The following is a 23,601-nucleotide window of genomic DNA, read 5'->3' as shown; positions in this document are numbered from 1 at the left end:
AGATGCCAGCCTGGTCTTAGGAGACACTGAGGTGCCCTGCACACATGCTTCATACATGGAACTGACTTTCTACAATAAAAGGAATGTTGGCCTGAGAGGCTCTTATTATATTTATCCTGACAAGGCTTTTAACTTCAAAAATCTTTTCCTTCTACTTTGATTTTCTCTCTCCCTCATCTTTCTGTTCTTTCTCCTTTCCACTGATTCCCAAAGTTATTTAAGTGTTTTCTCCCTTAATACCTTTAAATTCAAAGTCCTGCTTCTTTAGCAGAATCTAGCAAATCTCTTCTCAGACTCTGGCAATCTTTTTACAATAAGCAAGTAAGCAACTCAAACCTATTTAGCAGAAGTCCCTTGAGGTCCCAGGGGCCGTGTACCTCTTTCATATATTTTACAAATCTTTATTTATGTGCAACCTTTCTAAATATATCATTTCATGTGTACTTTGGTTGACATTATTTTTTACCTTTGTGCAGATAGTCACAAATGCCTCCACCGCCGGACATATAGGAAACCCACTTATGGAGATATTTCCTTGAGGCCACAAGCGTGTTGTCCTGCTTCACCTGGACCAGGTACTGGAGTGGGCCTGTGATCGTCTTCTTGTTACAGTGCCACTTCAAGGAAACGTGGGTGGAATCGCACTCGTATATGCTCAGCGGCTGCTCTGGACTAGACACGTTCAGGCCCAGGCAGCCACTGCCTCCGATGTTAAATAGGCGGTGGTTTGAAACCCACTTCCACAGCATGTACTTGTTGGGTGGTTTGCAGTTCTCCAGGGTCAGTGTAGATTTGCTGGCTTGAATACATTTCTCGAGGTTCTCACTTTGGATAATGAAGATTCCTTTATCTGAAACAGCAAAGTAGAAGATACAGTAGAGAATCTTCATATACAATTAACTAGTGTCAGGGGGATCCCAATGTGCATGTCTGAGCTGTGACATGTCACACCAATAGCTATTGCATCTCAAACAGGTCTGGAGTTGAATGGGCAGGGTCCACAACAAGGGCTTGATTTGTACAAATCAAAGGAGTTTCTTGGGAGGCATACATGGACTTGCTGGAGCTAATGGCAAACCTCTGCTCTAAGACTGGATTGGCTGCTCCCTCCCCCACAAGTAACAAGGGCTGCTTGTGGATCCACTCGGGAACAGCACTGATAGAAAAGGAGCTCGCCACAACTGGAGACAGAGGCCTGCTAACAATACTCAGGGCTACAGCAGAGACATACTGGGTACCCAGGGGTATGGTGACATTTTTTTTTTTCAGACAAGTGCCTGAATGTTAGGAATATGGCAGCTCAATCAAGAGCCACTGAAATGAACATTTTCCCCATCAAATATCTGCAGGATGCCTAAAGGATAGAATTCAAGGGTTTCTTTGTGTTTTGGTAGGAGACCCAGTGCTTGTGAGCAAAAATACTTCCCCACATTTGTTTTCTGTGCTGGGCCCATCAGAAGTAGAAAGACAGGGACATTTGCTCTGGGGTCAGCCTCCTCCTGAGAGAGTCCTTGTTGGGTGGGGCTGGCAGCAGCACACAGATGCCCAGGACACTAGCTGAGGTCCTTCACCTAGCTGCATGAGAAGATACAAGAGCACCACGACAGGACTCAGACCACACAGGCCCACCTGGGGTGTGGAGGGAGTAAGCATTTCGTGATACACCCCTGAGCCTCCAACCCCAGGGAGCCAGAAGAAAGGATCTGGATGAGTTTCCTGTGGACAAGCTGCCTGGGCCCAGACAGGGCTTATGTGGTATCTCTCCACTCATTATGTGACTTTACTTCAAGCTGTCAGCCTGGAAGGCACCTATCATGCAATAACTATGAATACGTCTTCCCACAGGTTTTCTGAAGGTGGAAATCACATCTGATTTCTTCAGTATAAGTTCAGAGTGTCCTGAGCACATCATTGAAGTTCAGTAAATGTTTGATGTTGATTAAACACACTGTCTTCCCTGGTGGCTCAGAGGTTAAAGCATCTGCCTGCAATGCAGGAGACCTGGGTTTGATCCCTGGGTCGGGAAGATCCCCTGGAGAAGGAAATGGCAACCCACTCCAGTATTCTTGCCTGGAGAATCCCATGGATGGAGGAGCCTGGTGGGCTACAGTCCACAGGGTCGCAAAGGGTCGGACACGACTGAGCGACTTCACTCACTCACTCACTCAAACACACTGGCAGGTGCTGCTTATCTAGGCTCATGGTTGCTGGGTTACTTAGCTCTGACCGTCTGGGCAGGTCCAAGAGTTCTTTTGTTCTGTTTGCTAGACTCTGCTCTTAAACATCTTACTTCCTGTCCATCCTTCAAAAATCTAAAGGGATATTATCAGGTTCCCTTAAAACAACTGTGGTTTAGGGCCAGGCATGTCCTGTGGCAGCGGCATAGGGAACAGGCAGAGCCTTCTAGAGATTTCAAACAGTGCAGAATGAAGCTCTTAAGTATTGGTACGTGAAAACAATGCTTCATTTTGATAAAAGTTCTTTTGGCTTTTCTAAAGTTGCTCAGGTCAAGAAGAACTGATTTACAGTAATCAAAATCACTTAAGAAACTGTTAAAAAAAGATTGTCAATGTATTAATGGAAGCTATACTTCATTTAATAATTGATAGTGTTATTTATAACCATATATTTGAGGAGTTGAATTAGTTGTCAGAAAATTGCTTTGATCATCATACATCAGAGCAAAAGAGAAGGGGATGGAGGCAGAGAATGAATGGTTTTAGGGAGATTTCATTTAGATCAGGAAATTTGTTTTCCTAATAAAGCCCATGTCTGTGTGGTTATTTGTAATAGTCATTCAAGATCAAATATACCTCTCGCCAATTTGATGTGGACTCTGATAATTATTAACATTCTCTCCAACTCTCTATTCATCTTTTCATGCCTGGGTAAAATGTTAACCTTAATTTCTGTTATAATCTACTAACTAGCTAGCCCAAAGTTCCATTAAGTTTTCACAAAAGGATAATTATTTTACTATAATTGTTCTATAGTTTAGCTTCTATCTAATATGTACGTTCAAATATATCCAGCTCTGCAATTTACTGGCTGTACCATAGCCCTCTGGGCCTCAGTTCACACACCTAAGATAGGTGGATAGACTGCCTGACTGGGTGCTAAGAGCTGTGGAATCAGGTAGACCCACCACAGACCAGCCTTGTAACTCAGGCAAATTTCCTGATGCCTGTGAGTCTTGCCTTTCCTCTTTGAACTGGGAATATGTATGATACTGATCTCACAGGGATGTTAAGAGTATTTCATTAAACAGCTCATGCAGAGTACACCACACACTACCTTCGCATGGGAGGACCTCAGTAAATGTAGGTTGTTATTATTGTCATTATTATCCTTCTGGCTTCTTGATTCCTGGTCTGCAGATCCAGCTGTAGGTTTGGTTGAACACTTGTAGAATACTAAGTTAAGCATGCCACCCAAGACTTCTAACATTATCACAAAAGTCCAACTTAGTTTGCTTCTGTAACACATGGTGGGTGCAGAGTTTTTATTTATTTTTATTTTTTTGTCTTTTTTTTTTCATTTTAAATTTTTATTTATTTTTTTTTAAACTTTACAAAATTGTATTAGTTTTGCCAAATATCTAAATGAATCCGCCACTGGTATACCTGTGTTCCCCATCCTGAACCCTCCTCCCTCCTCCCTCCCCATACCATCCCTCTGGGTCATCGCAGTGCACTAGCCCCAAGCATCCAGTATCGTGCATCGAACCTGGACTGGCAACTCGTTTCATACATGATATTATACATGTTTCAATGCCATTCTCCCAAATCTTCCCACCCTCTCCCTCTCCAACAGAGTCCATAAGACTGTTCTATACATCAGTGTCTCTTTTGCTGTCTCGTATCTAGGGTTATTGTTACCATCTTTCTAAATTCCATATATATGCATTAGTATACTGTATTGGTATTTTTCTTTCTGGCTTACTTCACTCTGTATAATAGGCTCCAGTTTCATCCACCTCATTAGAACTGATTCAAATGTATTCTTTTTAATGGCTGAGTAATACTCCATTGTGTATATGTACCACTGCTTTCTTATCCATTCATCTGCTGATGGACATCTAGGTTGCTTCCATGTCCTGGCTATTATAAACAGTGCTGCGATGAACATTGGGGTACACGTGTCTCTTTCAATTCTGGTTTCCTCAGTGTGTATGCCCAGCAGTGGGATTGCTGGGTCATAAGGCAGTTCTATTTCCAGTTTTTTAAGGAATCTCCACACTGTTCTCCATAGTGGCTGTACTAGTTTGCATTCCCACCAACAGTGGAAGAGGGTTCCCTTTTCTCCACACCCTCTCCAGCATTTATTGCTTGTAGACTTTTGGATCGCAGCCATTCTGACTGGTGTGAAATGGTACCTCATAGTGGTTTTGATTTGCATTTCTCTGATAATGAGTGATGTTGAGCATCTTTTCATGTGTTTGTTAGCCATCTGTATGTCTTCTTTGGAGAAATGTCTATTTAGTTCTTTGGCCCATTTTTTGATTGGGTCATTTATTTTTCTGGAGTTGAGCTGTAGGAGTTGCTTGTATATTTTTGAGATTAGTCCTTTGTCAGTTGCTTCATTTGCTATTATTTTCTCCCATTCTGAAGGCTGCCTTTTCACCTTGCTAATAGTTTCCTTTGATGTGCAGAAGCTTTTAAGTTTAATTAGGTCCCAATTGTTTATTTTTGCTTTTATTTCCAATATTCTGGGAGGTGGGTCATAGAGGATCCTGCTGTGATGGATGTCAGAGAGTGTTTTGCCTATGTTCTCCTCTAGGAGTTTTATAGTTTCTGGTCTTACATTTAGATCTTTAATCCATTTTGAGTTTATTTTTGTGTATGGTGTTAGAAAGTGTTCTAGTTTCATTCTTTTACAAGTAGTTGACCAGATTTCCCAGCACCACTTGTTAAAGAGATTGTCTTTAATCCATTGTATATTCTTGCTTCCTTTGTCAAAGATAAGGTGTCCATATGTGTGTGGATTTATCTCTGGGCTTTCTATTTTGTTCCATTGATCTATATTTCTGTCTTTGTGCCAGTACCATACTGTCTTGATAACTGTGGCTTTGTAGTAGAGCCTGAAGTCAGGTTTTTAAACAATCCTGAAATACCATGTTATCAATTTTTATGAAGGAAAAAGGCTCCTCAAGCAACCAGATGACAAAATCTTTGTCTCACTTGTTTAAATGCATGTGTCATTATGAACTGAGTCTTCATCTGTTTATCTTCCACACTATTTAACTGTAAAGTCTATATTGCAACTCTGTTACAAGAAAGACAAAAATACTTGATGTTGACAAGCAGTGTATGGATGGGTCAATGAGTGGTCTGTAAGTACATGGACATGAAAATTATATATCACTGAAATTTTAGAGGAATAACGTTTTAAAATATGCAAATTATGAAGTGTTAAGAGAAAAGGAGAGATAGAATTAGAACTCAGTCCCACCAGTGATCATAAAAATACCTTTCCAAAGCAGAAGATATTAGACAAACTTAACTCCATGCTGCTCAGTTTTAGGGCGCTATCACATTTCTACACCCAGCTGCCTTTAGGATGTGGCTTTGGAAAAGTTCTTTAGAATGTATCATAAACAAGTAGCTCTGGCTTACTAATAACAATAAACATGCCATCTCCAAAAGAATAGTATGTCACACTAAGCTAAAAAATGGCCCAATCCCATTTTCCCATTAAGCTATAATGGAATCTGGTGCTAGCACCATTAATCTCCATAAATTCACTGAAGAGAAAGCAACTGTTTTCAAATAGACTACTAGGAGACCCAATATAGGTAGCAATATTCTGATTATTATCATTTGTGCATAAGAGTCGTCTCTAACAAAAACATGATGTGAAAATAAGCCACCAGTCCTTAGAGTCTGTAGACAGATTTCAGAAAGGATGAAGATCAAATGTGGGAGGAATCAAGATTGATTATAGATGTCAAGGACATCAGTTCTGCTTGAACACTGATTAAGTGATTAATGAAGTACTGCCAGAATTACTAAATCTCTTTGCAATAAAATGCTATTGTACATCCCTTCATAATTATAAGTTTAGGAAGAGAAAAAGGATTGATTTACTAGAAGTAACTTATAAACTAATTTTCATCCTTAAAAAATAAAATCCATTGAAACTAGTGTTTCTACTTTCTACTTCTGAGTTCCTCTGGAAAGGAGATCATTTTAGATCCACCCTTTGGTCCCACAGGATGACATGTACTTTTCTAAGGAATGGAAGGAGAATTTCTTTATTCATTCATTTCTTCATTCATTCATTCAACAAGCATTCCCTGGGTGCTGACTATGTGGAAGACACTGTGTAGGGTACCAGAGATAGACAGAAGAATCATTTGCTTGAATATTTGCTCTCTAAAACTATATCTATTTGTTCTGGAATCATGCAAATTCTCCCAGTTAATGAAAAGAAGGGAGTTTCATCAGTTCCACAGAAAACACTGTAAAATAAATCTTTAAAAACAAATAACAAAAAATTAGAAAAAGGAAAGGACTAGAATTTAAAACACTTGACTGGATCTTCAAGTGATGACATGAGTGAGGTGGACATGGCCCCTGAGTGCATCAGACCTTTCTAGATGGAGAGAGTGTGTGTATACATGAACTGGTCCATTTCCCAGGGAGGAGACAGCAAAACAGCACTGGAAGGGACATAGATGTGACAGAAACTAACTACCCATAAACCCAGAACCATGAACTTCAGCGCTGGATGAGACCATAAAGCTCATTTAATTGAATCATCCTTATATGTTTTTTTCCCAAATGTTATTTTTTTCTTAGAAGTTTTATATTCATATACTTAGTGAGAACCATGTAGGTCTAGCTCTATTTACATGCATTAATTTGTAACCTAGAAAGAAAAAACTGAACTGCTGTAGATTATTGCCAAATAACTTGAAGTAGTGTCATCTGAGGTTATTGATATTTCTTCTGGCAATCTTGATTCCAGCTTGTGCTTCATCCAGCCTGGCATTTTGCATGATGTACTCTGCATATAAGTTAAATAAGCAGGGTGACAATATACAGCCTTATGCAAATGACACCACCCTTATGGCAGAAAACAAAGAGGAGCTTAAGAGCCTCTTGATGAAGGTAAAAGAGGAGAGTGAAAAAGCTGACTTAAAACTCAACATTCAAAGAACAAAGATGATGGCATCTGGTCCCATCACTTCATGGCAAATAGATGGGGAAAGAGTGGAAACAGTGTAAACAGTGACAGACTTTATTTTCTTGGATTCCAAAATCACTGCAGATGGTGACTTTAGCCATGAAATTGAAAGATGCTTACTCTTTGGAAGAAAAGCTATGACTAATATAGACATCATGCTAAAAAGCAAAGACATTACTTTACCAACAAAGGTCCGTCTAGTCAAAGCTATAGTTTTTCCAGTAGTCATGTATGGATGTGAGAGCTGGACCATAAAGAAGGCTGAAAACCAAAGAATTGAAGCTTTTGAGTTGTGGTTTGGAGAAGACTCTTGAGAGTCCCTTGGACACCAAGGAGATCAAACCAGTAAATCCTAAAGGAAATCAATACTGAATATTCATTAGAAGGACTGATGTTGAAGTTGAAGCTCCAATACTTTGGCCACTTGATATGAAGAGCTGACTCCTTAGAAAAGACCCTGATGCTGGAGAAGGGGATGACAGAGGGCAAGATTGACTCAGTGGACATAAATTGAGCAAGCTCTGGGAGATGGTGAAGGACAGAGAAGCCTGGCATAATGCAGGTCCAAGGGGTTGCAAAGAGTCAGATGTGACTGAGCGACAGAACAACAACAACAACTGGAAGTGGGAGACTTGAGATTTCAAACAGACATTAATGGAGGGTCTAATGTGGCATGTGCTAGGAGCCCTGCTGATGGACAGGGAGGCCTGGCGTGCTGCGATTCATGGGGTCGCAAAGAGTCGGACACGACTGAGCGACTGAACTGAACTGAACTGAGGAGCCCTGCAGATAGGATACATATATCAGTGTTTGCACTCAAGAAACTGATGTTCTCCCTGGGAGTGCATCATGAAATGTACAGGAAGAACCACAACTTAATTCCAAAATATATTTTGACATAAGAGGTATAATCACAATAGGAGGAAACCAGCATCTAGAAGGTGTCAGTTTGGTCTAGAAGATCAGAAAAATCAATCAATCTCACAAGAACACACACACACAAGAGGCATTTTCATTCAACATTTATTAGGGACCTAATATGTGTTGCATATGGGGGTACACTGGTGAACTAGACCAGCATGGGTGCCTATCCTCATTACAGAGACAGAATTCAGGTAGTGGAGAAAGGTATAGATGGAGAGGTAAAGGGTCACACCAGGGAAATTGTGGACAGAGCAAAAGTTACCAGAGTCAGAGGCGATGAAAATAATCAGCTCTAAGGGTGATGAGAACCTCATTATATAAAAGTGTTTGGTGGTTGTAGAATATGAGGTTGCAAAGAGGTGGTTTGGGACCATTTTATGAGGAACTTAAATTTTATTCAAAAATCTGTACATTATTCAAATGAAAAGGAGCTTTTGGAACAAGAGAAGCCATGACTGAGGCTATGGTGTGGAATGTGAATCATTTGATAAAAACATTTATTGAGCACTTTTTGTGTGCTCAGAATTGTTTTAGGAGAGTGTAGGTGTGAGACAAATGTCCAAGTTCCTGTGCTGGAGTTCTCATTTAGCTGGGATGAGACAGCCCATGTGCAGGATGGAGAACATTCTGAAGACTTCTGCTTTGATCTGGCAAGAGAGACAGAACTATCAGTTCAACTGGTGGTGATGAGAAAGAAAGAGACTGATTAGACTCTAGTCTCTTGAGAGATAATTCAAGGAGGGAAGAAATGACAGTACATGGTGATTGATAGAACCGGAGAAGCCTGGAAAAGGGAGTTGCAATGTCTTGTTTTCTGGCTTCAGATACATGGGTTGTCAGCTGTCTGCTGATTCCTACCATACCATGAGGTTGGGGTCTAAAGCCTCAGGCTGTAATTAGTGTTGGAAAAGTGCCAGCTGGCAGTCCCTGCAGGAAGCTCCTCTTGAGGCCCTTCCACTTCATGCTCAGCACCCCTTCTGCCCACCTCCACCTGCCTTTTAGTGTCCCCTTCTACTTGGCTCAGAGGTTAAAGCGTCTGCCTGCGTCTGCCTGCAATGCAGGAGAGCTGGGTTCGATCCCTGGATCGGGAACATCCCCTGGAGAAGGAAATGGCAACCCATTCTTGCCTGGAGAATCCCATGGACAGAGAAGCCTGGTGGGCTATAGTCCACGGGGTCGCAAAGAGTCGGACACAACTGAGCGACTTCACTTTCACTTTCTACTTTAAGCAGCTCCTCTTAGAACAAGCTGAGGTATGAAGTGTTTCATAAATATGATTTGAAATGGTAAGCCTTGGTGAGATGTATGTTCTTTCAATAAAAAAAAAAAAAAAAAAAACCCTTAAAACAATGAAACAATTCATTGGAAAAAAAATGCTCCTTTTATGGTGGAAAACCCTTTAGGCAAGCAAAGGGTTTTCTGGTGTTTAATAAATAACACCATGACAGTGGCAACTAAGCCAGCTGATGCATAAGCTGGCCACGTTAAGGGAAGTGGAAGGAAAAGTTCAGATGCACGGTTCACATCAAGTGCTATGTTTAAGACAAGCTATTAGGAAGCCACTGCTTGCCAGCTGCAATCCAATTTCAATCTCCTACCCCATTCCCCTGGGTTTAACCCTCTTCTACTCCATCTGCCCACACAGCTCACGCACTTCCTGCCCCAGGATCAGCTCTTGAATCTGTCCAGTTCTTTGCTGTTCTGACACTATCTCAATTTTAGCATGAAAAGGGTCTGGGAGGTATGCGGGGCAGGGAGATCACTGCCCTGAAACCAATCTAAAGGTGAGCAATTTCTTTCTTGAGATGTATCGGCATTTCCCAGCTACACAAATTCAGGTTTGTCCTGTCCAGTGAGTCAGATTCAGATGTTATTGTTTCCCTTACTAAGATGACTGCAGCAGGAAGGGATGCTGTGTGTGAGTGAATCAAGTCCCGTTCATGGCTGAACGATGCAGGGAAGCAGAATTCTTAATATGTCTTTCCAAACCAGTAAGCAAGGAATTTCTGATGTTTGCAGCCTGTGCGTTGTACTTGAAAGACAAAATCAAGGGAAAATGTGTCTGTCCTTCCTGGCCCTCTCTGCATGAATATTTGCATTTTATCCCAGATCATCTGAGATGTGATGTTTATCTCTTGACAATCTGATAGTGCTTATCAACTTGATAGGCTTCCTATCAACTGGTTTCTGTTGGGTTGGCCAAAAAGTTCATTTGGATTTTTCCATAACATGTAACAGAAAAACCCGAGTGAACTTTTGGGCCAACCTAATAAAATGAGCTAAAAAGCTGAGCACGTTTTAAAATATCCCCTTGTCCTGTCTCAGAACTTCCTTCTCTTTTCCTGCCCTGGCATCGTCCTTGACATTGAGCTTTCTTTATTCTCCGGAAGCTTCTGAACCTGGGTAATCACCTCCACAGGCCTGTGGGACCCCTCTTGCTAAACCTTTTTACGTGTTCTCTTCCCCTTTCTTTCTGATCTCCCCAGATTGTCACTCAGTTCCACAAGGCATACAATACTCTTTCTCACATGCAGGAGGAATGAAACCTGGCTTTATCAGCTCTGACGAGCTCCAGTTTTGTCAGGACTCAAACTGCCTTTCACCAACCTCTGTGTGAAGTGGACTAACCCTTCCAGACTGCCCCTGCCCCTTGGCCACTCTTGTTCCGTCCCTCCCGCTCCCTTTCCATCCATCTCATCTTTAGCAGTAGCTGACCCCCACAGATGGAGAAGGCGATGGCACCCCACTCTAGTACTCTTGCCTGGAAAATCTCATCGATGGAGGAGCCTGGTAGGCTGCAGTCCATGGGGTCGCTAAGAGTCGGACATGACTGAGTGACTTCACTTTCACTTTTCGCTTTCATGCATTGGAGAAGGAAATGGCAACGCACTCCAGTGTTCTTGCCTGGAGAATCCCAGGGACGGTGGAGCCTGGTGGGCTGCCATCTATGGGGTCGCACAGAGTCGGACACGACTGAAGCAACTTAGCAGCAGCAGCAGCAGCAGACCCCCACAGAAAATCTTCTCTCTTTCAAAGTTCTTCACTGTGTCTGTGAATCTTACAGGTAAAATTTTCAACTGAGTTGAAAACATTTCCTTTTAGCTTTTCATCTATTCCTCCATTATTTCTGTCTGTATTTAACTCTGAAGTCTCTAACAGACATTGCTTGTGTAAAAATCATTATTCACAGTGGCTCTGTTATCATCTTATAGACTGTGTTGAAAATATACCATCTCAGTCACCAGGGAGCCTTGTTACAAAAAAGCATGTGATGGCAAGAAATAGTAAGATAGGACATTAAGACAGGACAAGTAAGTCATAAACTTCCCTCAACAATGTCTTTGTGTTGAAACCCTGGGAGGATGCGATTCAAAGACTGGGTCATCAAAACAAAGAAAAAAAGAAAACTCCACCAACAACCGAACAGCCCTGGGAATGATGTGACATTACTGAAGGCAAAAGTGTTTATGCTGAGCTTCCCTGGTGGCTCAGACAGTAAACAATTTGCCTGCAGTGTGGGAGACCTGGGTTTGATCCCTGGGTCCAGAAGATCCCCCAGGGAAGGCAATGGCTACCCCCTCTAGTATTCTAGCCTGGAGAATCCCATGGACAGGGGAGCCTGGTAGGCTACAGTCCATGGGGTCGCAAAGAGTAAGACATGACTGAGCAACTAACACTTTCACTTTCTCCATTTTATCTGCTTTGCTTTGAGAATTTACCCACTGAAGAAAAATATAATTTCCTTAAGTGAAAGACAGAAATGAAAACAAAACCAAATCCAAACTTCGAATGGTAGACATAATGTTAGTCCTTGTATTTGTGTGCTAAGGCTACCGTCACAAAGTGTCACCGACTAAGTGACTTAAATAGAAATAGGCTGTGTCATAGATTTGGAGATTACGTGTCAAAAATCAAGGTATCAGCTGGGTTGGCTCCTTGGAGGCCTGTGAGGGAAAGGTCTGTTCCAGGCCTCTTTCATTGCTTGAAGATGTCTGTCTTCTCCCGGTATCTCTTCCTATCATCTACTCTTTATTTATATTTCTGTGTCCAAATCTCCTCTTCTTATGAAGACATCAGTCAAATTAGGGTTCGCCCTAATCACTTCATTATAACTTGATTATATCTGTAATGACCTTGTCTCCAAACAAGGTCTCATTCTGAGGTATTTGGGGGTTAGAACTTAAACATAATTTTGAGAGGGACACAATTCACCCCAAAACAGTCCCCATGCTTCTTACTCAGCTACCTAATTTGCAGACCCCAGAGTAAAATGAAAAGGTGGGGCCCTGGCGGGGACAGGGAGGTCCAGTCAGTCTCCACTTTCTGTAGGCCCAAGACGGGCTGCAACCTCTGAGGTGGAAATTACTGGGAACGTATTCAGTCCCTGGACTGTGGAAAGATGATAAGTCCCCACTCAGTCCCCTGCAGTGGTGCTGCCACTCAGAGGGGACAGCAGCCTTGTCTTGTCTCTGGAGAACACTGGCCGCCCACTTCCAGGCCCTGGGCCTCCAGTTCCCCAGCCCCAGTGCAAGCCGGTTGCCATGGTAGGCAGAGCACAGGAGCATGGATGAGGAGGCTGAAAACCACCCCAGTTTGGTGAGGAGTACGGAGCCCTATCCCAACAGGTGCAAAGTTTTGTACTAAGGCCACCGATATGGAGGCCAGCACCAAGGTCATCTCCGGAAACTGGCCGAGCCCCATTGTAATTGTTGCCCAAAGCCCCCTGATCCTTACCAGCCATGTGAGGTAAGGATCCTTGCCAGCAGTGTGAGGTAAGGATCCTTACCCATGTGAGGTAAAAATACCCACTCCAGTATTCACTCTAGAGTGCCCTAAACAATAACCTAATAACACCCTTCTAGTAGGAATTTTCTTTGTTTTGAGGCTACAAAAATTGGCTACTAACCCACAAAAAACACAGGCTCTTCCTTGAGGTGACCCACTGTTTGTTCTAACAGGGTCTGGTGGGCTCTCCCCGGTCTGCTGAATTTGCAGGGCCTGCATTATCTCTCCTTTTTGCTCTTTGTAAACCTCCCTTCTGAAATACTCTGTGTCTGGAAATGCTTTTCCAACTCTAGCACAGACCACAACAAGGAGGTGACATGAAATGGGGCTGAGCTTGGTGACTCAGACAGTACAGACTCTGTCTGCAATGTGGGAGACCCAGGTTCAAACCTTGGATCAGGTAGATCCCCTGGAGAAGGTAATGGCAACCCACTCAAGTATTCTTGCTGGAGAATCCCACGGACAGAGGAGCCTGGTGAGCTACAGTCCATGGGGTCACAAAGAGTCGGACATGACTGAGTGACTAACACTTTCATTTTAAACTCCTGGCTTGTGCTCCATTGTTCCACAGGATTTCATGCCCAAAGAACAAATTCAGAAATAAAAGTTACTAAGAATTCCAAGACCCCAAACCAGAGAGAATTAAACCGCAAGGACAATGCCTTGCTGAGCATGGAGTCCTATGAGACTGTTCTGGTCAATGCCCATATGCCCTGTTAACTGACCAAGGCTAACACTGTGGGAAAAAGACCCTGGCAAACCACTGAGCACTTCTTTTAGGATAGAAATGCTTGAACTTGGAGTATCTGCCTTGGTTTCTCCATCTGCACAATGGTCTTAATAATAATGCTATCCTCATAGCCTCCTGGTAAGGATTACCTCAGTCACTATGGCCGCTTTACAAATGATAATAAGAGAAAAACAAATACTAACTTTGGACATGGATAGTGAAAAATAGCAGCAAAATAAGACAACAATGTTTATAGTTAAATAATTACTTCGAATTTTCTGTTTATATTTTCATAATTGAAAGGGAAACTTCTCAAGACAAGATGTGAAGAGCCAGAAATAATGAAACCTTTTATTAGCATATTTCTTTGGAACTGCAGTAATCTGGGAAGTATTGTAAATTAAAAAGTCATGTGGCCACATATTAAAACTCTTGTCTGTTTTGTTTAGCTCTGTATCACAGAACCCAACTTATAGAAATTCTAATGTTGTTCCTCCAGTTTGCTTGAGTGACTTTATAAAATATTCTATCCTAACTGGCTTACTATAGTGTTTATAAGGTGTTCTTGTGTTTGTTTCTTTTATGAGCTATAATATTTCTTTTCACACTGATCAATTAAAAAATATAATTTATGTTCCTAGCTTTGTTTTGGAACATCTCATAAAAGGATTTCAAGGATAATTTCTAAAAGAAAATGGAGACAAGAGTCTATAAATGTCTCTGATACATTACTTTGATGGATCATATGAAGATTCATCACATAGGGATGGATTCAGAAGAGGCAGAACAAAGGGACTGTTTCTTCAGAAACCCTGGTATAAATAAGCAAATTGTTAGCTCAAAGAAGGGAAGCCGCGGGCACCACCAAGCTCTGTGTGGCTCAGTCTTTGTGGTAATTGGCTTGAAATCGATGCTGTGCAGTATCAGTTACTGCGACAACCAACAATAGGAAAAGAGGTTAGGAACTTAATGAGAAAGAATAAAAAGGACCAGAAAAACTGGAAGTCTCTGCTGACTCTCAAAGACATGTAAGGAAAGGGGCCAGTTAGAGAAACTGGGATAAGAAATGTATAAAGTGGAAGAGACTCTGAAAGATGATAGATGGAGATGGAAGAAACAGAGCCTGAGGGCTGGAGTGGCTGATGACCAGGCAGGGCGGCTAAACCAGGATCTGATCATACTTTTACTTAAATTCCAGATCTCCAGATTAGCAGAATGGCTCATTACTCAGGGCTATAAAAATTGCCTAGAGGAAAAAAAAGTAAAAATCAATGTCTTTGCACATTTCTGCTTTGTGAAAATATTCACTCCTACATGTGTTCGTACAGGTTAGAAAAGGGGGAGTTGAAGAGAGCAAGAGGCTGGCCTCCTGGTCCTCCAGTCACAAAATCAAGTTGCATCTCCCTGCAAACAGCAGGATACAGAATGGGCTATTTTATCAGGTTGCAAAACTCTCCAGGGGTCTTTTGCATTTAGTGCTTAAGGGACTGGTTTGAATCTCTACAAGTTCCTGTAAGTGCAAGTTATTTAACCCTTCTTCTTCTGTAAAAGAAGAGTGTGTATTAACAGAACCTACCTGATTAGCGTGAGGGACATTTTGACCTTTGTATTAGAAATGAAAGCTAAAGGGAAAATCTCAAGGTCATGACTTCCTCCCACTGCTGCCTCCAGGTGGTGGTTCCTATCACCCTCTTTCAAAACCCTCTTCTATGTGGCACCCTCTCTTCATTCCTTGATCTCGGGGGGCAGCACCTAGGACTTCTTCCTCACTATGTGACTCCGGCAGTACTCCATCAGCCTCCCCACCTCAAGGCCTTTACCTTCCGTACAGATGACCTAACACTCTGGCCCAGTGTTTCCTCTAACTCAAGTTGTGGCCCATTAACGTGACAAAATAAATTAAGTGTGTCCTGACCAGCATTGCAAAACAACATGGAATGAAACAGAGGAGGAAAGTGGCAGTGCAGCATATTAGGTGAGGGTGCTTTTTAATGATAAAAAGTTGCAGGTGTATCAACATATGTCTGCCCTGCTCAGGATGCCCAGTTCCTTGATCTCCTCTGCCCTGAGAACCTTCGTTCACCTGTTCTCAATTTAGTGACCACTCCTGCAACCATATCTTGGACCTGGTCTCTACTGAGAACAGATCTACCTCCAAAATTTATCATTTCCTTGTATGATCACTACCCTTCCTATTCTGCCATTTCTCTCATCTTACTTTCACTGTTATTTTTTTTTTTTTTCCTTTTTAACTCCTATTTCTTGAATCTACATTTTCTGCTCCTTAATATTCCTATTAGAACTGACTTAGCTCAGGTCATCAGCCTCTTCTGTTATGGGCAATTGCTTGAATCTTCTAGTTGGTTTCTTGGCTGCCCTTCAGAATTCCTCTCTTCAAATCCCAAACTGACTATGGCAGTCCTAAACTTCGAAGTGTGATCCGGTTCTGGTTCCCCTTTTCCAAACTCACAAGACCCTTCTTGCTGCTGCTGCTGCTAAGTCGCTTCAGTCGTGTCCGACTCTGTGCGACCCCATAGACGGCAGCCCACCAGGCTCCCCGTCCCTGGGCTTCTCCAGGCAAGAACACTGGAGTGGGTTGCCATTTCCTTCTCCAATGCAGGAAAGTGAAAAGTGAAAGTGAAGTTGCTCAGTCGTGCCCGACTCTTAGCGACCCCGTGGACTGCAACCCACCAGGCTCCTCTGTCCATGGGATTTTCCAGGCAAGAGTGCTGGCGTGGGTTGCCATTGCCTTCTCCGAGACCCTTCTTAGCAGTACCCAATTTACTCCACCAGAGTTTTTTTTTCCCTTGAGCAGAGTGCCTGTGAACAAACTCATTTCCTCATCTTTCAGATGCTTCTAAAGAGTCATATGTCCTGCCATGACTCTACTCCGGGATCTACTCCATCCACAGCCCCCAATGAGACCGCATCCCTGTGTGTACCTCCCGCCCCTACCTTGGCCTCCTAGCCATGGAAGGGCCTCTGATTCATGGGCAGAGCACAGGGATCAGCCAGTCTGCTGCGACCAGTGTGGCCAGATTCCTCCCTTAGGAAATTAAGAGACTCTTCTGAGGATGCTGTGGGAGCTATCTATGAAAGATCCTACAAGTAGAAGCAGAAGAAACCAGTCCATAGAAAGAGCCAAACAAGGACCACCCACCAGCCCTTGAGAAACAGAGAAGTTGCCTCATCTCAGTGGCCAGTTCTCTGTTTCCAGGAGGCCCCGTGGCACAGGAGGACCTGTCCACAGGGCCCCTTGAGATCCTGCTACCCTTACCTCCAGGCCCCCATTTGCCTGTGACCTTCAGTGGCTCTCTTTCCCCCACCCTAAAGAGCCCAGATCAGAACTCTCAGCCCACTGAATTCTGTTGCCCAATACGTGACTCTGCCTTTGCACACATTCTGTGTTTTCCCCAAATGTTCTTGCTTCCATGGGGCAACTGCCTACTTCTCCTTCAGGAAAACAGTCTGGTTCCAGGGTGCATTAACTTAACTACTATATGACACTGTATCTACTAATTTTTTAATACAAATTCATTGATAAATGGGGCTTCCCAGGTGGCTCAGTGGTAAAGAATCTGCCTGCCAATGCAGGAGACACAGGAGATGTGGGTTCGATCCCTGAGTTGGGAAGATCCCCTGGAGTAGGAAACGACAACCCACTCAGTCTGCCTGGGAAATCCCATAGACAGGGAGCCTGGGGGCGCTATATACTATAGAGTCGCAAAGAGTTGGACATGACTGAGCATCTGAGCATACACGCATGCATAGATAAATGACTGAAAAGTCACCAGAATACCATCTGTCATCTGTCTCTCAAGGCTGGGATGCTTACAATAAATAAGAAATCAATCAGTAATACATATCAAATAAATTTTCAGATTAAAAATAGAACATGTATAACCTGCCTTGTATTATTGTGCATGCTAAGTCACTTTAGTTGTGTCTAACTTTGTGCGACCCTGTGGACTGCAGCCTGCCAGGCTTCTCTGTCTGTGGGATTCTCCAGGCAAGAGTACTGCAGTGGGTTGCCGTGCCCTCCTCCGAGGGACCTTCCCGACCTAGGAATTGAACCTGGATCTCTTAGGTCTAACCTGCATTGGCAGGTGGTTTCTTTACCACTAGTACCACAAAGAAGTACCACAAGCCCCACTTTGTATTATTACATATTCCTTATTAGTGGATATGAAACTGACACAGGTGCATATTTTCTCCTGGTTGCTCTGGGGATGTCAATCATGGCTAGAAGTAAGTCAGTATACTACAGTGAACACAGTGGTAAACCTCAGCACCCAAAAACTAAAAAAAAAGCAGCCATATTTCAGCTTCTATGTCTGAAAAACAGATGGCTGAAGTAGACAATGTCTCAGGTCCCTTCCAACGTGAAGATTTTGTTTCTCCATCTTTGGACAAACAGGAAAAACTTGATTTAAACCCATCTAGATTATACTTGAAATTCCACTGATATGAGAGCTTTAAGTCAAGAAGGGGAGCCTGGGTGATGATTGGAGCATTCAGTGCCACACAGTCCCTGTGCTTTTGGAAATCAGTAGCACCATTTTCATATTTGAAGACTCTCTGTGCCAACTATGAGTGTAACAAGAGGTAGTGGGCGATTCTAACTTCATAGTGTCCTTGACTATTAAAAAGAAGGCACTGATTAGAAACAATCTCAGCCGGGATTTGGATCTGCTACATATAGAAGGGATTAGCCCATCTGTGCTAACCCTGGGTCAGGGGATCACCAACGCATTCTCTCTGTGTGGTTACGTTCCAACTTCTCCTCTGGGCTGCTGCCCTGTTCTAGTTAGACATGAGTGCTCAGGCAAGATCCACATTTTAAAATGTAAAGGAATAAGCTCGGCACAGTCACTGCTAGTGGAGATAGGTCACTCACCAGATCACATGCCCATCTGCAGGAACATTTTCACTGAACATTTCACTGAAGAAATAAGAGGTCTGTGACCTTTGGCTGCTTTAGGATAAGAATTGCTCAATCAGTCCTTGGGAAAGCCTCCTAGGAATGCAGGAGGATACAGTCCAGATACAGAATATGTAGAGAAGGGAAACAGACACTGGTGACACCTTGTTTTACCCCTTCTGTTCAAGCTTCTCCCCAAAGGCTGAGAGGATGGAGGCTGCCTGCAGGCTCCTCCTGGTTTACTTAGTTTTTCCCCTACCACCTTCCTCCCCTCACGCCTGGGCTTGCGCTTTGGATGCTGGCTGCTTGCCTCTGAGGCGCCCCATATAATTATTCATGAATGCAGGCAATCTCTCTTTCTGTCTCTGTTTGTGTGTGTGCTCAGTGGCTTCAGTTGTGTCCAACTCTTTGCCACCCACGGACTGTAGACCGCCAGGCTCCTCTGCTCATAGGGATTCTCCAGGCAAGAATGCTGGAGTGGGTTGTCATGTCCTTCTCCAGGGGATTTTCCTGACCCAGGGATTCAAACCAGCCTCTTGTGTCTCCTGCACTGGCAGGCTGGTTCTTTACCACTAGCGCCACCTGGGAAGCCCTTCTATCTCTGTACCTGTCCCTTTATGAATCTTATGTATAGTAGGTGCTCAATAAATACTTGATGAACTGAGCCCTGAGTACACGTGTATACTGTGGCGGTAACTGCTCCCCACCCCCCAATCCCCAAACTCCCCACTCACTGGCATGCTGTGTGCCTTGCAAGGGGTCACATTTTGTGATCAGTAGTCCTACGGATGTCACAGCCCCTATATTTTAAAGTGTTAAGAAACTGAAGAGCAGAGAGCTAATTTTGCTCCAGCTCATAAGTTCATTAGGGCCACAGAGGCTCCTCTTCCCCATTGGCCGGAGAGGCTTTAATAAAGATTGTTTTCTTTTTCGACGGCGCAGAACGGAGAAGCCCGGCTTGGGGACACTCTACGGGTGGCAGCGTGCACCAAGAGCGCTTGCTTTAGGGGAGAACAAGATGGGACATCTTTTTGTCATCATTTTCCCCAGAGATGGTCGTCCCAAATACACCACTCTCGAAAAGTTTACGTTTTGAAATATCTACCCTCCTACGGTCAGCGCGTCCCCGGCCACAGTTGAGTCAAACGGCCCGCGAGCCCAGGTACCAACCCCTCGCCGCGCTCCCCACGCGGACCACGGTCTAATCCCGGCTGCTTCGCCCCTTCCTCTTCTGGATCACCTCCGCCCCCGACGTGCCCGCTGATCTCTCTGGCCCCGAGGGACACTCACCTTGCCACTCGCGGAGCCGCTCGGGGGTGACTGCCCACGCCGCGGTCTCGGCGGAGCCCGTCGGTACCTGCAGCAGCAGCAGGAGCAGCGACAGGGACAGCAGCGGCATCGCTAACCACTTGGCCCGCCGGTCCCCGGGTGTAGCGCCCGAGGGGGGCCAGCGCCGCAGCCCCAGCGCCCAGCCCTGCGGTGGGTGGGGTGGCGGAGGGCAGGACCGCAGCCTCCTCCGCGCTCCACCCCTCCCCGGGGGCCTCGCCACCCCTGCGTCCCCGACACCCACTTCGTCAGTCACCCCTGTCGCCACGGTGGGGGGACTCTCTGGCTGGAAGACGGAAAAGTCGCGGAGGTTCTCCCTTTGCGGCTTGGAGCAGGAGGAGGAAGAGGGGGTGGACAATCTGCCCGTCCCAGAAATTCCTGCCTTTAGGGTGGAGAGGGAGGAGGGAGGCTGCCCCGGGCTAGCTCCTCCTGCTTCCAGCCTTCCCTCTCCTTCCTGGGGGAGGCCGAATAGGAGCTGGGGGTGAGCGAGTTGAAAATCTCTGGGACAGGAAGTCTGACATTTGGGTTTGTACACCACCCGGGTTCTGGTAAACACTGCGGGTTTGGCGGCAGGCAGCTTAGAGGAAACCGAGCTGCTCCGAGGACCCAGGCGCACTGGGAACGCTCTGGACTCCCTCTCCCCTGGAATGTGGAACGCAGAGGTCCCTGGGGGTGCGCCAGGGTCCCCGCCCTACTCACTCCAGAGAATCCTGAAGCTTCTTCCCTTGCTGAGCTCCTTTCCCCTTTACAGAGTACCTCCCCCTTCCATCTCAGATTCTCCTAACCGAGCAGAATAGCTGGGTTATCCCGTGTCACAGCTGTTACCTTGTTGTCCCACTTTATACCTAAAAAACCGGTCCAGAAAAGCAAAGTGATTTGCTTTAAGAGGTTACACTTTAAGTTGGCAAAAGTTCCTCCCTAAACTAGGAAAACTGTGACTAGAATGTAGTCTTTCAGGTAATTAACAGAAGTGTGTGTGTGTGCGCGTTGCTCAGTTGTGTCCGACTCTTTGCTGCCACGTGGACTGTAGCCCGCCAGGCTCATCTGTCCATGGAATTCTCCAGGCAAGAATACTGAAGTGGGTTGCCATTTCTTTCTCCAGGGGATCTTCTTCACCCAGGGATTGAACCCGGATCTCTGGCATTGCAGGCAGATTGACAGATTCTTTACCATCTGCCTACTAGCAGGGAAGCCTACTAGAAATGTTTAATATTCATGAGAACAGGCTACTATAGTATCTTTCCTAAATAGTTGTTAAATAAAACATTGTTTATGATGCTAGTCATTAAAACATAAAAGGAGGGAAGAGAGCAAAATGGAGCTTTAAAAAATAAAAAGGAAGGTGGTGGAATATTGGAGAACCTTGCTTTCCTTAGTTGCCTATTGATCCAAACCAATTCTTTTTTGGCAGGGTGTGTGTGTCAGGGGGAGGGGGAGCTCTACTGCCACCCTACCCCCATGTGGGATCCTTGTTCCTCCACCAGGGATTGAACCCATGCCCCCTGCATTGGCAGCCTGGAGTCTTAACTACTGAACTGCCAGGGAAGCTCCCTCAAACCAAGAGTTTTAAATGATACTGTCGGCTGTAGACTGAATTGTGTCCCCAGTACCCCAGGCATTTGTTAAAGTCCCAACCGTTCCCCACCTCCAAGTTGTATTTGGATATAGGGATTTTAGGAGTTAATTAAGTTTAAATGAAGTCTAAAGGCTGGGGTCCTAGATAAGGTCAACCTTAGAAGAAGAGGAAGAGAGAGATCTTTCCACCCACGCACCAAGGAGAGGCCATGTGAGGATACACAGAGAGAAGGTAGCCATCTACGAAACAGGTAGAGAACTCATCAAACCCCCAAATCTTCAGGAACTTGATTTTGGACTCTCCTGCCTCCAAAACTGAGAAATATGTTTCCATTGTTTAAACTGCCCAGCTTCTGATATTTTATTGAGTCAGCCCAAGTGGATTCATACTGACTTAGCCCAGATCCCCTGGAAGCAGAGCCTGGGATGAGATCCCTGGCAGGGAGTGGAATTGGAGATCAGAGTGAAATAGGGAAGCAGGGATAGCCCTGGGGCAGGCAGCAACAGGTGCATGGCATGGGCAGTGGTGAGCTGCTGACACCCTGCCCCAGAGGGAAGCTGTGTAGGGCTGGCTGTTGCTGGAGTGAAAAAAAAAAAAGGTGGGGCTGAGAAAATGTGGACATTTCCACTAACCGAGTCAATAAATATTCTTTTATGGAGAAGTCAGCATCCCTGCCTGAAACATGTAGAAAAGGGATGTTTTCAGCATATAGGAGTATATAGACCTCAGTCATGATGTATTTATCAGTCTCTTTTGTGGCCTCAGAACTACATTGCATACTATGGGAAAACCCCAAAGTAGATGATTCAGCCCTAAGTGGGCTGGCATCTATTTCGATAGCTGAGTGTTATCCAAGTGGCACAATTAACTAGGAAAGTGCAAACCTGATGTTAATCCTTGGTGAGGTGCAGTACAGTGGGAGTAAAAGTGGGAGAGGCCATGCTAGAGTGACTGTTCAGGGTTAGATGTGCTGTGATGGAGTAAAGAATATTTGGGAGGAAGAGGCTGTTTTAGGATGGGAAGAAGCTGTGCCAAAAAATACAAAAGTTGGCATGAGAACTGCTTGTATGGGAGAGAGTGAGTGGGCAGACCTGCTGGAGCAAAGGGCAGCTCCTGGGGCAACCTGAAAAGCAAGGTCAGTCACTGGGACACTCGGCTACCTCCCACTGGCTGTGGGATCTGGGTGATAAATACACCTGCTGTGGCTTCAGTTTTATCCTGTATGTAATGAGGGGAAAAAACCTTCCCTGACCCACAGCAGATAATATTCCAAAGGAGCAGAGCTATGAATATGAGCAGGATAAAGAGGGAAACAAGCCATATTTCATCTTCAAAGCAATTAGTGTAACGAAGAATGGTGATGACAGCTTCCTGGCCTCCTGACACCAAATTTCCTATTCAATGATTAGAAGACTCCTAAAGAGCTAGTTTTCATCTCTTCCTGAAAGTATTGCATGTGTCTTTGAGGTGGGAAATGTGGCAAAGAGCTTTTAAGCCTTTGAGAAAATGATCCTTCCTCATCTCATGGTCTTGCCTGTGTTTCAGATTCATGAAGCAGGATAGTGTGATGGTTAGAGTAGGTGCTTTGTCACTTATCAACTGGTTACTTAGTCTCCTTAGCCCCAGTTTCCTCACCCCACCTCCTTTTCTAAATTTATTTTTTTGGCTATACCAGGTCTAGTTACGGTACGAGGGAGCTAGTTCTCTGACCAGGGATGGAACCCGGGCCCCCTGCGTTGGGAGCATGGAGTCTTAGCCAGTAGACCACCAGGGAAGTCTCTGGAAGTTCCTTCTGTATAAAATGCGGGTAGTTGGTACTATTTGCTTCAAAGTGCTGCTGTATTAAATGAAATAGTGCTTGGCACAGAGTCTGGCATATTTTCAGTGTCCTTTTATGGGAGCTTTGGAAATGGGAGGAGGGAGTGTGGCTGCAAAAAGAAGAGCAAAGGGAAGCTGAGGAGGGAACACTGAAGAGCTCTATTCTGCTGAACTGATGTCTCCTCTTCAGCCCTGCACCCCACACACCTGGAACACCTGCCCCTGCATGCCTGGTACATCTTCCATCTCTCAGTTCATAACTTTGAATTAGAATTATTGCTTTATTTATACCTTTCACCTGAATGTAAATTTCTTGAAGAGCCCACTACCTTT

At 44.4% G+C, this 23,601-nt stretch overlaps 1 protein-coding gene across 2 annotated transcripts in view; it reads right to left on the bottom strand.

The window, feature by feature from the left end:
• The window catches only part of PLA2R1 (phospholipase A2 receptor 1), a 139,096-nt gene extending 118,791 nt beyond the window's left edge, over positions 1–20,305 (bottom strand). Inside the window, exons 1-2 of one of the 2 annotated variants that reach the window (XM_055572447.1) lie at positions 19,839–20,305; positions 467–850 (exon numbers count right to left, since the gene is read on the bottom strand). In XM_055572447.1, coding sequence (XP_055428422.1) covers positions 467–850; positions 19,839–19,947 — 493 coding nt within the window. In that variant the 5' untranslated portion in view covers positions 19,948–20,305. The remainder of the gene's footprint in view (positions 1–466; positions 851–19,838) is intronic. The other variant, XM_055572446.1, reaches the window with a different exon arrangement.
• Positions 20,306–23,601: the final 3,296 nt, after the last annotated feature.

This window comes from Bubalus kerabau, chromosome 3 (assembly GCF_029407905.1).
Source record: "Bubalus kerabau isolate K-KA32 ecotype Philippines breed swamp buffalo chromosome 3, PCC_UOA_SB_1v2, whole genome shotgun sequence".
NCBI classification, from domain to species: domain Eukaryota; kingdom Metazoa; phylum Chordata; class Mammalia; order Artiodactyla; family Bovidae; genus Bubalus; species Bubalus kerabau.
This window is presented reverse-complemented; position numbering and strand designations above follow the sequence as displayed.